Source organism: Patella vulgata, chromosome 5, assembly GCF_932274485.2.
Source record: "Patella vulgata chromosome 5, xgPatVulg1.2, whole genome shotgun sequence".
NCBI classification, from domain to species: Eukaryota; Metazoa; Mollusca; class Gastropoda; family Patellidae; genus Patella; species Patella vulgata.
The window spans coordinates 28600903-28615017 of record NC_065883.2 but is presented as its reverse complement, the minus strand read 5'-3'; the positions used below and the strand labels follow the sequence as shown (position 1 = coordinate 28615017).

At 38.0% G+C, this 14115-nt stretch overlaps 2 protein-coding genes across 4 annotated transcripts in view; one reads left to right on the top strand and one right to left on the bottom strand.

Annotated features, from left to right (window-relative positions):
- Nucleotides 1–14115, bottom strand: part of LOC126822318 (dual oxidase 2) — a 71299-nt gene that overhangs the window by 46229 nt on the left and 10955 nt on the right. Inside the window, exons 1-2 of one of the 2 annotated variants that reach the window (XM_050551120.2) lie at nt 11169–11523; nt 3242–3306 (exon numbers count right to left, since the gene is read on the bottom strand). The gene's annotated coding sequence lies outside the window, so the exon portion shown is untranslated. Of the gene's footprint in view, nt 1–3241; nt 3307–11168; nt 11524–14115 lie in introns of those variants that run through there. The other variant, XM_050551121.2, reaches the window with a different exon arrangement.
- The window catches only part of LOC126822319 (dual oxidase maturation factor 1), a 41885-nt gene continuing 30606 nt past the window's right edge, over nt 2837–14115 (top strand). Inside the window, exon 1 of one of the 2 annotated variants that reach the window (XM_056100836.1) lies at nt 2837–3016. Coding sequence is in view for 1 of the 2 variants with exons in the window: in XM_050551127.2 (XP_050407084.1) it covers nt 12259–12308 (50 nt within the window). In the remaining variant the exon portion in view is untranslated. Of the gene's footprint in view, nt 3017–11201; nt 12309–14115 lie in introns of those variants that run through there. The other variant, XM_050551127.2, reaches the window with a different exon arrangement.

Here is a 14115-nt window from a genome sequence, read left to right as displayed (position 1 = left end):
GCACGTGCGCGCTGTATCAAAGGTCTGTCATTGAGTCAACTAGCGTGGTTCGATTCCCCGGTTGTACGTGACAAGGAGTAGGGTCGCCTGTCCAACCTTATGGGTTTTCTCCGGGTCCTCCGGTTTCCTCCTCCACTGCTAAAGACCCATACGCGCAAGCGAATTATTGAAATAAAATTGATCCATGTGTTGGTCCCGAAATGACCTAGTTTGCGTCGAGTGGACGTTAAACTCTCTCTCTCTCTCTCTCTCTCTCTCTCTCTCTGTTCTTATAAGTGTATGCCAATTTGTATCACCCAGTACATGTATTCCATTGCCTGGAAACCACACCAGGAAGTCACGATGAACTTTCTGGGCTTACACCAAGATTGAACACGGGAACTCTAGGTTAGCAAGCAACGTCTTACTTACCGAACCAAGAAATCTGAACGCCAATAATCTTAACAGATAGCATATGATGGATATGTTTTCAAAACGAATCAATCAGTTCCAATTTTACTTCGTTCTTTAAAAAAAAACGCGTGTTTGCCTGTAGAGAAGTAAAATGTCCATTTCCTTGACTGTTGTGTTTTCGTAGTTTGCATCAAAGTAACGGTGCGTTATTTGCATTTTGTAGGAAACTATCAAAATTTTCACGGCTTAATCCAAGCTAACATGTACCCAGATTGATTATTTAACATCTAATTAAGAAAACAAAACAAAATATCAAAGCTAGATAATATCCTGACTTGAGTTCAATAGGATTAAAAACAGGTCCATAAAGTAGATTTCGCGAATACGTTAAGATGGCGATCAGTCGATTACAACATGGCGTAAAGTTCAGTAAAATAGAAGTGAGTCATAATAACAAAGACCAAGGACAATATTCCACTGCAAAAACGTTAGGGCAATAATCTTTTAAATTTACTATGATAGAAGAATAGACAAGGCATTTAAGAATTTATATTTCCCTATAAATAGCCGTGTTGATCTTTTATTGCGTAGTATCCTATTAAGGGATGTGAATTATCGCTTTTTGACGTAGTTGTTCTAATCATCCTATTTGGTAAATCATCCTATTTAGTAAATAATATCTTATCTGTTTACCCGACATTGCACAAGTAGAGCCCTGAACAGGAGTTCACCGCCACCAGACCCACGTCATTCACTGGCTCGAGCTGCCCTTACATCTCAAATTTCAGCCTTGGGGGATCCCTAGGGTAGCCGTCAACCCCAAACAGGCAAACAGAAATAAAATGAAATGGGGTTTAACGTCCTACTGTTCTGCCCTGATTGAGCTAATGAAGACGGGCATATACGTCATACAGTGTGCTATGATGGAAATTTTGCCCGAACAGCTGCGCTACGGACTACATTGGAATGCACGTAAAAGATCCCTTGGCAGCTGGAATTCGATATAAGAGTAGGCGATAGTGCCGCTGCCCGGGCAAAATTTCCCTCATAGCACACTGTATGGCGTATGCCCGTCTTCATTAGCCCAGTATAGGAGCAGAACAGTAGGACGTTAAATCCCATTTCATTTCATTTCCGTACACGGGACCTCGGTTCTTCATACCATCCGAAAGACTAAACAGCTGCCCTTGTCGGGCCCTGCGTCTGGCATCACTGACAAGGGGAAACCGCGTCGGAAAATCCCGATGAACTTTCTCGGCCAGGCTAGAGAGCCAGCGTCTTACTCACTTAGCTACGGTGGCTCCCCAAACAAACAAACGGCCGTCTAAAATATGAGAGAGAGAGAGAGAGAGAGAGAGAGAGAGATGTTTTTTAACGTCCACTCGACACAAACTAGGTCATTTCGAGACTAACACTGGTTCAATTTCATTTCAATAATTCGCTTCCGCGTCGGGATCTTTAGCAGTGGGAGGAAACAGGAGGACACGGAGAAAACCCACGAGGTTGGACAGGCGACCCTACTCCTTGTCGCGTACAACCGGAGAGACGAAACCACGCCAGTTGACTCAATGACAGACCGTATGATACAGAGCGCACGTGCTAACCTTTCGCCCCCCCCCCCCTTCTAAAATATAAGTATATAGAGAGATGGCCTCACTCGTAGAAGATCAATAATATATGGTCCTTTGGACATGGTGTTCGGGATTTTATTTGCGTCATTTATTTTGTCTTTTTTTTTTTTGTTCTTGGAAAAAAGTACAAGGAAGTGTGATAATATAATTATTTCACTGTAAACAATCCTTGAGGACCTTCAGGGCAAGCCACGTGATTATCTATCCTTAACTTCCTGGTCTGATTCATGACGGCGACAGGAACTCCGATTCAATGGCTACAGGAATATCCTGGAAAAAACGCGTTGTTCGACATGTGACCCCAATATTCTATGTTTCCCCAAATTCTTGCAATTGATAATTAATGATATTACCATTCCTTAGATTTTGATAAACCATTTTATTTGCCCCTAAGCATTTGTTTTACCAAAGAAAATTCATTGTATTCCATTTAACCTGTCTCGAAAACTCTTACGACGTTCTCTTCTAGGCAATATCGTGAAAAGGGCAAAATAATGAAAATGGGACCGCAGCCCAACCTGATTCAACTGATCAAGACATGTTATTAACCAATTGCTGTTCCTAAAAATCCGACTAATTAAGAGCAATTGGACGGATAACATTCTATCAAAGTGATTTTATAATCCCCATCTCGCATGCCAATATATGGCTCTTCACTTTCCACTCGAGGTATTATCGCAGAAAATATAAAGGATAGTAAAATCGGCTTATCATAAATGTCATAAATACAAACATACAACCATACGTGCATTTCTATTTACAGTAACAGGATCAACCGCTGACCAACAAATAGGCGGGGAAAACATTCAATACAAACCATGACGAACGCGTGCACAGAGCGAGAGGATATATAGTATTTATTGTATATAACGCTTGAATGTCAATTCATTCCAATTCTGTTTGACAAAATCAAATAGAACGACACGGCGTTGTTGTGCCGACGTTGAAAAACGAGTCTTGTTGTAAAATCTTATTGGAATAGAGAATTTAAGGTAAGGAAGTATTTTATTTTTAGAAATTGAAAGTTTTTAAATTTTATTGGAGTAAATTCTTTGTCTTGACAATTTTTTGAAAACAAGAAAAATAACAAACTTGTTCAAGGTCAATTCCTTTAGTTGATAAAATAGTATTGTGGAAATCAAGAAAAATAACCAAAATAGTTTGGAAATAAAAAATTGTTGCTGTTTTTTTTAAATAAAAACAAATAAACTACTTACATTACTGCTTATTGATTAAATTAACTGGACGTCGTATTAAATACCCTTTTTAACATCTTACACAACTACAAAAATCAAGAGTAAAGTTAAGTGGTTTCTTCAAGCATGTACATGTAATACAAATCATGCAAAATAAATTTAGATCACACATGTTCCAGAAAATAGGTGGTCATGTAAAGACAGTTTCATAATAGGATATTTCATTGAGATTTGTAAAGTTCACTTATGTGTGCGTAGAATAATGATGATCTGAATGGGGAACCCTGCATGGTCCCAATAATAAAAGAGCTGACATAATATGTTATTAATAACCCAGTACATGTAGATATGCATGTGAATAGATCAAGGTTTTATCAGTGATTATATACAACCACCAATATGGTCGATGGCGTATTTGGTAGCTGGGTAGGGGGTAATAACAATGGGTGGTAACACTTATAAAGCTCTTCATGTCATAATAGAAGTACAGCAGACAATTTGCTACATCCGCTTCTGAAATGAAACAAAGAAAGTCACGCAAAACGTGGAAATACACCCACGGTAAAGGGCTGCAGCTTATCAGAAAAGAAAACCGGAATGTTGAACAAATTTGATAAGGATCTTTTATGCCTTCAAGATATCTGATTTCTATCGTGTTCACGGGCTCTTGCAGGCACGTTATATATCTGTGGAACAGTGAGAGTTGTACTAGGAGGCTGATAATCTCTCCGATCCCAGTGCTTAACACCAAATTTGAAAATCAACAAAATTCATCCTATGAGAGCCCTAATGTTTCACGCTAAATTTGAAACAAAATCGATTTTAAAAAAAATTCGGACGGTTTACGGAAAGGGGGAAGGGGTACGACCCCAATATTATGCTTAACTTAAAATTTGGAAAAGCAAGTTTCATGAAATTCAGACCTGAAAATAGCTTTTATACATGTTACTTAAAATAAACTCTAAATATACTCTTCAAAAAACGTAGGGAATATTCAGAAACAATACAAAACTGCGGAAATGCACTACTGTTTTTATTAGAGGTAACCAGTGTATGTTAATAACAGGCCAATTGCCTACACATGAACGTAAACAGTTCATATGGGCGGCTTATCTGACGGCCCCATTTCACTCGCAAAGAGTCAAAAGTGAAAATGGATGTTTTTGATTTTTGTCTTAATAATGAGTAATTGCTCCACCAATCCTCAGACATGTCTCCCGATCATGTCCCAGCCATGCTCTATAGGGGAAAGGTCAGGACTCATGGCTGGCCAAGGCATATGGACAATATGGTGACGCTGGAGGTAGTCATTCACGACACGAGCGCGGTGGACACGGGCATTATCATCTTGAAAGATGAAACGTCGACCTTCACGTTGAGCAAAGGGCAGAACTATCCGTGCCAGGATGTGGTCACGGTAGTACACACCAGTGACCCTTCCTTGAACAATATGCAAGTCCGTTCTGCCAGTCATGGTGATTCCCCCCCCCCCCCACACCATAACAGAATCTGTCATGCTGTCTGAAGTTAACGTTAGCATGACGCTCATTTACACGCCTCCAAACGCGAGCACGCCTATCGGTGAAATCCAGAGTAAATCTGGACTCATCTGAGAACATTGCACGCGCCCATCGACGATTACCCCAATTTCTACGCTGCCTACACCATCGACGCCTGTTTGCCATGTGCTGTCGAGTGAATGGAGGCACAATACGCGGTCGTCGCGCATGCGAATGGGTTGCATGTAGCCGATTTCTAATCGTTTGGGGTGTAACTCGAATTCTTGTTACTTGGTACAAGTTTACAGAAAGCTGATTGACCGTTTGTCCTCGATTTCGCAGGAACTGTGTACGAATGTATCGATACTGGGCTTGTGTAGTAGCTCTAAGACGACCTGAATGAGGTCTATCATCAGCATTGTGTGTTTGTTGGTACCGGTTCCACAGTCTGCTGATCGCACATTAAGCATGTTGGCTACTGCTCGCTTTGTAGAACCCATTTGAAGCATGCAAATAGCATGTAGACGTTCATCATGTTGAAGACGTCTCATTAAACGCAAATTAAACGTAACACACTAAACCAAAGATGCGCCAAACAGTAAATCTTATGCAAGAACCGAAAGGAAAGCAAACATGGATAGGATAAACCAGCACGCGGCAGGTTTTTTTTTTATCAACCCTTCCTTGAAGTGTCAAATTTGACAATGAACCCCTCCCACGTGTATGGCGCTATTGCGTGTCGCATGTGCAGCTCAGTGGTTCTGTTGGGGCGATAAGTTCTTCATCTGTGAACATACTCTCAAAGCATGTCAAGTGTTCATGACTATTTATCATATCACAACCTACATAGGTATTTGTATTTCAATATCCCCTACTTTTTTTGAAGAGTATATAATGATCTAATTATGGCGAAAAGAAACAGACTTTTCCGAAAACTACGATCGTTATCCTGCAAACAAGTAGTTTTAACTGTTTTTGGTCTAATCTTATATCGAATTCTAACTGCCAATGTATAAACTGGACCTCGGTTTTTAGTCACATCCGAACGACTAGACAGCTGTCCTTGTCAGACCATCATACTTCCTGCACAACTGACAAGTGGAAACCACCTCAGAAATTCCCGATGAACTTTCTCAGCCAATGCAGGGATCGAACACGCGACCTCTAGGCTAGCGAGCCAGCGTCTTACCCACTTAGCCACTGTGGCTCCCTGGCGAAAAGAAAAAGGGATCTTTGTCTTATTTTAATGCAATTTTCCTGAAAGTTTCTGAACAATTTGATGATTACTCTTGCCTCTATCGTACTGACAAGCATAACAAGCATGTGGACAGTTTTAGCAAAAAGGGATGTAAATCTGATATAGTCATCCGATTTTGCCGAAAAGAAATAGCAATTCTCGTCTTGTCATAGTACAAGTTTATGGAAATTTTCAGATGAATCGGGAAAAAAATACAGTGGCCTCAAATGCGCTGACAAGAAGTGTGGACAGTTTTCGGCAAAAAAGGGACATAACTCGAAAAATATTAATCCCGTCTTGTCATAATACAACTTTCGTGTAAGTTTCAGTACCGACGAACGAAAAGGTGGTCGTAATATACGCCCACATTAACACGTGGGCGTATAAAAGTGTCATCTGCTTATCTAGGAAATGCAGAATTACTTTGCACACCACGATATGAGAACTGAGAAGACTCTTTAACTACGTTAGCTAACACCTTTTAAGTTACAACAAAACACATACTTATGGAAAACAGCTACTAGTGTATTTAAGGCGACGTTTCGTAGAGTATTCTCTCAACGTTATCAAGCTAATACAGTAAAAACAGGTATGAGGCAAATATATATAGACAAGTTGTTGTGAAGAAATAATATTTCGAGAAACTACTGTATAAAAATGTTTTAGACTTTTAAATCGTAAGTCTTTTTAGAACAAAATTCAGTCGATTCGAAATATTCTTTGTTTAAAATGTTTGACCTCCATACCCATGTTTAGCGGACATTGACAACAAATAAACTTAATACTCAAGTTATCAAAGGCCTTTAGGCACATTAAACCGTTATTAATATCGAAGTTCGACTTAAAACTAGTCTCTATAAAATATTTATTATACAAATATCATATCGCCCCCTGCTGCAATTGGGGCATAATTCATACATACAATAAATAAAAGTTGACAATACTCTACTACTAGATTCAAATTGAATTGCGTTACCTAGCAATATTATAAAACGCATGCATTTTGGCAGGTTTAATTTCCTTAATTTAAAAGAACTCTCATTTTGGCACAGTAGCTCATTCTACACTTTAAAAGGTAATCTGAAAAACAGACGTTATTTCGCTTCGTTTCTTGTAGTTAAAAAATCGAAACGAAATATAGATCTATATTTTAATCAAATTGAGCTGGTATCAAACTTTAAATGTCCTCTGTCAAGGGGTTTACCAATATTAAATACTGTTTGTATAAACAGAAGTGGACTAATAGATAATATATATTGGGCGCGATATAATAATTAGCCCCGTGGACCGAGAAAAATGTCGAGAAGTATCCAGCCCCCCACCACCCCCGTGAAAAAATTGTCGACCATAACAAAATAGATATACATTGTCCTCAATTTTACAGCACCCCTGAGACCCCCCCCCCCCCTTCCGTTGCTCTGAGCTAGTTACGGCCCTGGATTATTTTCAGTAGTCAGTTGATATCGGGTGTCAGCTGCTGGGACTGGAAAAGATATGTGTGTAATATTTCGGGTGAATAGGAAAAACATAACCCCGTTTATGCATTGATGATGCACAAATCGTAAAAAATATCATTACATTTGGATTTCTAATTTGGTAAAGTGCTGACGGGACGTATATGAGCGCTTCGGGGGTCCACTCATGGTAGGCGGATGCCCCACCCCATCCCGCCCCAATCAATCAATCAACCAACCACAATGTGTCCGCCTCTAGATTTTATATGCAAAGAAATAACGTGATGCAGGTGAGACTTTTCTACAACATTCGTTGAAAGTTTGTGTTTCTGCTAATCATTGTTGAATGCGATTGTTTACTTGCACACAAACCACTGTTTACACTAAGTCACGAATTACTTATACGTGTACCGTAAGGTGGCGTTGACAACACTGTCACTAATTCTAAGAGGAAACGTGAAAAGCTGATCGATACCACCTTGAGTTGGTGTGGAATTTAAACCATATGTTGGTGAAAAATGCAATGCTAAAATCTTCATCTTATTTCACAAGCAACATTTATATCATTTTAGAATGTAAAAGGACAAAGGACAGATCCTTGCGCATTACATGAGCCCGTTCTAGTGTGTGTTAACATCTTTTTTAGACTTTTATTGATAACTGCTGCATGGTTTCGAAGGATGTAACGAAGTGGGCTAGAGAATAGTTCGGAAATGTTACAAATACAATACCGTACCGTCATAATATTGCAATATCCTATTTAACAGTAAAATTTAAGACATTTATTACACAGACGACAGTTCGTCGTGTAGGGATTATAGGGCGAAGAACTCGTATTGAAAACGAACTTTAAATGTTTTGATCTTTTATTGTATGGGTCTATAAGGTCATGATCGCCCATCGACAGTTTAGAAATTGGTTTCCAGGCTCTAGCTAATGGACAGGCCAGATCTAATTATTAAGGCCAACTCAAGATTTCGTCAAGGTCGCTGAGATGTAAATAAGGTTAGGGCACGTGATTGTTTGCTAGATTTAGGTTAGGTTTAGGGTAATCGTTAGGGCTAGGTCCTGGGTTAGAGTTGGGATTAGCGCTAGACCGTTGACCAAACTTGAAGTTGGCCTTAGGAAATAGATCTAACAGTAATGAATACGTTATCTGAATGACTTCAAACATCAATTACTTGACATGATCAGACAAAGGTACACGATGTTCATTTTGAAATTAAAATCTATCGACCAAAGTTCAAGGTCAATATCACCTATCTGCATTTTTCAATATTGGTTTCCATATTATATAGCTAATGGACGACTTGTGTGATTGCATTTTTACTCGACAGGATACGATAGGACCATCTAATGATTTGGGTGGATATGAGTTTAAGATCATCAATAATGTCATCATGATTATTGTTTGCACTTATTTCACACCACACTTAGGGGAAGATCGGTGCATATTGACAATGAAGATCATAACAAAATTACAAATACGTGTAGCAGAAAAAATAAAATGAATAACGATACCAGCTGCACATTTCAAATAAAGGTCTGCCAAAACGGTAATGTCCATAACGTTGCCTTTAAATGTTGTACCTCTTCAATGTTAATTCCCAATATAAAGCAGTCACTGAAATTTTGGCATGAGACATCACTAGTTACATTCTATAGGCTTACTAATTCTGTGTGATTTTGAATAATTAGTCATAAGATAGTTTAATTTCTTACCTTACGATTTATCAGGATATTACGTATCCATTATAATTTTTCAAATATTTTAGTTAATAGTAAGTAATGCGATGGAGACAACTTCCTTGACACCCAGAGAGTAGTTAATTTGATGATTGAATCTGTTCTGGCAGTAATTTCCTGATACTCGCAACGGGATAAAGTTATTCACTATATTCTAATAGTTAAGCACTGGCTATTCATGGCGAGGATTAACTATTCAGGCTTAAAACTTTATATATTAGTTAAAATAAAAAAATTCCAATCTAAAGTTAATCTTGTTTTGTTTTTTATTTTTGTTTTAATTTTTGTGTGTTTTTTTTTGGATGGGGGTGGGGGAAAGGTATGATTGAAGCATGTAAGTCGGTGAAACAATGATTCATAAGGCGGGTTGAACCAGACTATTAAAGTTTTGGTTAAAGTTTTGTGGATCCTTTTTTGCTTATTCAGTTTTCTTGTGTATATATATGTAACTTGATTTTTGTTATAATTCGGACCACAATTTATTAACCCATTGTTCATAATTAACTAGTTTGCAAATATCGGTAAACATTTTAAAAAATGTCGACGAGTTCGTGTTGAAAAATGTGTAAAGAGGGGATTTGTTTTTGTTTTCCTCTGCATTTACAATACTTAGCCTTTGGAGCCAAGATCAAAGGAACCGACATGTCTTTCATTAATAAGTTTTAGACTAATTACCAAAGTAGTCAGTAAATCGTCTATGGTGGAATTATTAGAGAACTGAGATTTTGTAGACCTTTGTTCTGTTGAAATTTGACGTGACATCTTGACCACATCAATACACTTTATGCTCTAGTTTGTTTATGTGGGTGTGACACCTGAATATTTGTAATTCGGTTTCTCTTTGGTATGGCACGAATGCACTTTCATTACGCATTTTTTTGTTTTTAACATAATTCATTCTTGAATATCAAAAAGCATGTCAACAAAGGATTAGGAAAATCAGCATGGACTGTATACTCGAACTTTTTTTATTATTATTATTCGAGGAAGTCCACACATCTAATTACATACAATATCATACAAAATTCAATGGTTTAGGTTATTCAGACGTTACTTCGTTATAATCAGCAATTGAGTGCGTAGCCTACCTGTGTTCCTTTATGTGGGTGCTATTACGCAATTAATTTTTGCCTTGTGCTTATATGCTGGAAATGATCTAACTCGTCTGGTATTTTGACGGATATAATTGCGTTTTCAAGGTGCGCGATTACTATCTTCACGGTTGTTGCTACGTAACGCATTCTTAGATACACGAGGGTTTGGTAGCTTTGTACTTCATTTTAACATTTAGATTGAAAGCATAAGAGGGTTGTACACATACAACAATAAGCAAACACTGAGTGGAAAACACACGGACACCAACAAAACATTGTAAGCAATCCAGGGGCGAGGCAGCAGCAGCAGCAATGTCAGTTATGTTTTTGGTTTCAAGGAATTTATCTCTATTGTTTGGGTAATGGTAAAAAGAAACATTAATTTAGATGTCAACATTTTCCTAGACGAAACTTCTTTGAAGTATGTTGTTTGAGAATATTGACACTTTTTCTCGGGCCAAACTATCAAGTAATTATCTAACTATTTCCAGTATTCATGCCATTGATGTTCTGTTGTGCAACAGCTAAGATTTGCATTATTTCACGAGTCTATAGTGAACTCTTTTGCTATTACATGCTGTGTATTATTAATGCCCGTTTTCTTCATTATTTCTTAAACCAATATAAAACTAAGAAACGGCCTACACCACCATTAGATAATATGGAATGTATTACTGGTAGTGTCTCATCAAAATGGAAGAATTGAATATTATAGCATTAATTTGGAAAGTGTTACTGGTAGTGTCTCATCAGAATGGAAGAATTGAAGAGACATATAGCATTAATTTGGAAAGTATTACTGGTAGTGTCTCATCAAAATGGAAGAATTGAATAGGCATATAGCATTACAAAACTATTTAGAGCTATAGCTTCTTAGTTGATAAATTGCAGTGTTGAAAACAGTTAAAAACAACTTACCTGAGTACAAAATATAAATGGTTCTAAGTAATTTTTGTTGATCAACGAATACCATTTGGACTAGGTGCATGATCATATTTTTCAATTCGACATTTTGTCGTCTGGCTAGACTAAAATTCTTTCATCTAAATGTCGGGTTGTTGGAATCTGACATTGCAAGTATTTAGTTGTTCAACCAACTCAGTAACTTCAGCGGACCCTTTTTGGAAAATTTTACATCAACACACGATTAAGATATTCCAAGGATCTAAACTGCCCTCTAATCGAAATAAACAGAATTCCACATGGCTTAAGAAAACAATATTCTTGGTTGTTATAGCTTTCAAACTCTTAAATTCTTAACAGTCTGTAAAAACTTTTGTTTCTGTTGCTGAGAACATTCTCGTTCTACAGTTTTTAAAACCCTTTCAACCGAACGTGAACAACTGCACGCAGGACGAAATAACTGAACGAGAAGACGGGACTCTGAAACTAAATTTTTCCCAAATTATCCGGCTTAAAATAAATATTGTTTTTTAACGCTTTTTGTGGTAGTATTTAGATGCGAAATAGTTAGTTCGGTCTCCTAGTCACTTATTGTAGCTTACGTTCTTTTTTCTTTCACAATATTTCTTTCGAACCTGAAAGTTATTACTTGTGGATATTCGGTAATGGAACTGTTGGATTCTGTGTAGTGCGTTAATATAATGTATTGTGTAAAAGTAACGACTAAAGGTGAAGGAAGTATAATGATAATTTGAGTGCGCATTGAAAAATCCAAACGGAATGTTTAGCTGCTCATAAAAGTGTATGTGTTCTACTAGTGTCATTTATAGATTGGTGACATATTAAAACGATTTCTTTATGAAATATCGGTTGAGTAATTTTTGAGAATTCTGAAATAACATCCAAATAACACATTGGACACTGTGGCGATTGACCATACCTAATCCGCTTTTAAAGGATAGCCTATATCGTCACGGCTGTTACGATTAGCTGAAGAACAACAAATCAACAATTTTATTATGTTGTTCAATCCTGAATAAAAAAGTTTGGAATATCTCCCATTCCAACTGGAAATAAAAAGGAATTTTAATGTCGGAGGAAGAAAATGACGAATCTAAGATGTCGTCCAGGAGATATTCTGTGTTCTTTGGGGAGGTTAGTATCTTACATATTTTTTTTTCTTTTTTTTTTTTTTGGCGGGTGGGGGGCGGTCTTTGGGGTGGGGTGGGGATTGGGGGGATCTTACATTTGTAAATATTTAAACATGTTAAAGAGGCATTCTGCTTTATGCGAAAATGTACCGTCGTTTAAGAAAAAAGTGCTTCTGCATGACATATTTTTACGTCCAAACTTTGCGTAACGTTTGGTCAACGTTTTATTAAATCAATATCAAATTATGGTTATTTATGTAAACAAACGCAATTTTCCTGTAAGACGAAACTTAAAATCGATACAACGTCAACCATAAATAGATCCAATCTTCTTTAGAGTCAATGTCAACCCGCACACCTAACCTTGGTATTCAATCAGAGAACACCCTTCTACAGTACTTATTATTCCCAATGTTTTAAAAACTCTTCTCCTTCACTGAAGTGTAAACTCGTGGACTGGCCACGAGTTCAATTTGGCCTGAGGTAATATTTAGGACATACTGCTTCATAATGTAGTCTTGGGACTAAGAAACGAAATACTCAGTCTTACATACACACGGAGATATAAAATTACAAGCTAATAGCTGTATGTAACTTTTTCAAATAAATAAAAAGTGGTATTGGATGTTTATCAATACAATACCTCGTACACTAAACCCATCGTTACAAGGACTGATTACAGTTTGGGGTTTGGATTCCAGCAGCACAAATCTAATCGAAAATACTTTGTGGTAACATTTTCGATACGCCCACAGAGTTAACCTCCATTTGCCGAAAACCTTGTGAATGTTATAGGGGCTACAGTTTTTATCGGGTTCTTTTCAAATCTACTGGAAAGCATTGGGATCATGAGATGATGAACCTTGTCGATATTCAGCGTTCCGCGACTTCCGTTCCGGAGTTACTCTTGTTTGCTGAAAACATAGTTTGATGTGTAATTAATAACGCTGTATAATGGCAAATTTAAATTACATTGGGATCTGTATAATGCTTAAATACGGTCTCGCTGGCAATAAAAAATGAGTACTGTGAGATAAGAGGCGGATCAAGGCTCTGATGGGCCCTAGGCAGCTCGACCAGCTGGGCCCTTTGCGGAACTGGTTAGCCGTAGTAAAACTAAGACTGCTGTAAGAGAAACGAAATTTCCGAGGATATACTGATGGAATAATGTCAAGCACTACAACTTAGTTAAACATTACCAAGTCAGTCGGCCAGTGACGATCAATTGATGCTCAGAGGAGCACAGCAACAACCAATTGCTGGATAAAATGAAAACAAACTTAATTTCCAAGCTGTTATCATCACTTTCAGAAATCACTCCCACCTGGTCGGTCGGCGACTCATTATTCTCGATGATATCATTTGTGTTTTCATCGACTGAGCAGTGACCCTGTCCCTGGCCGCCCCAAAACATCGTGATTTTGGGCGTGGTTTGGCCGCTTTTTTCAGCATTTCAACTTCCATGTTATTTTCTGTTCTCTCTTCTCCCATCTACACCTTTGCCTTTGGGGCATATCAACGGCGATCCGACCAACGTTGAAATGACGCGGCCTTCACGTAATGAAGGAAAGACAAATTTCAAGAGAAAATAGCAAAAACATTTTTAAAATGACAGCGAAACCGGATACCGGGCTAATGCAAGGCGAGCGAGTGACCAGTCTCCCAGTTGGAGTGATCGATCACACTAAAGCTTATCTCGAGCGCTATGGTGTCAAAGACCGTGTGGGCCCTCTTCCCTCATAGTGAACGGCCGACACAACTGAGTGAGGTTCGTTGGAAGCGTAGTCCAGTGAATTAAATAATGTAAAACA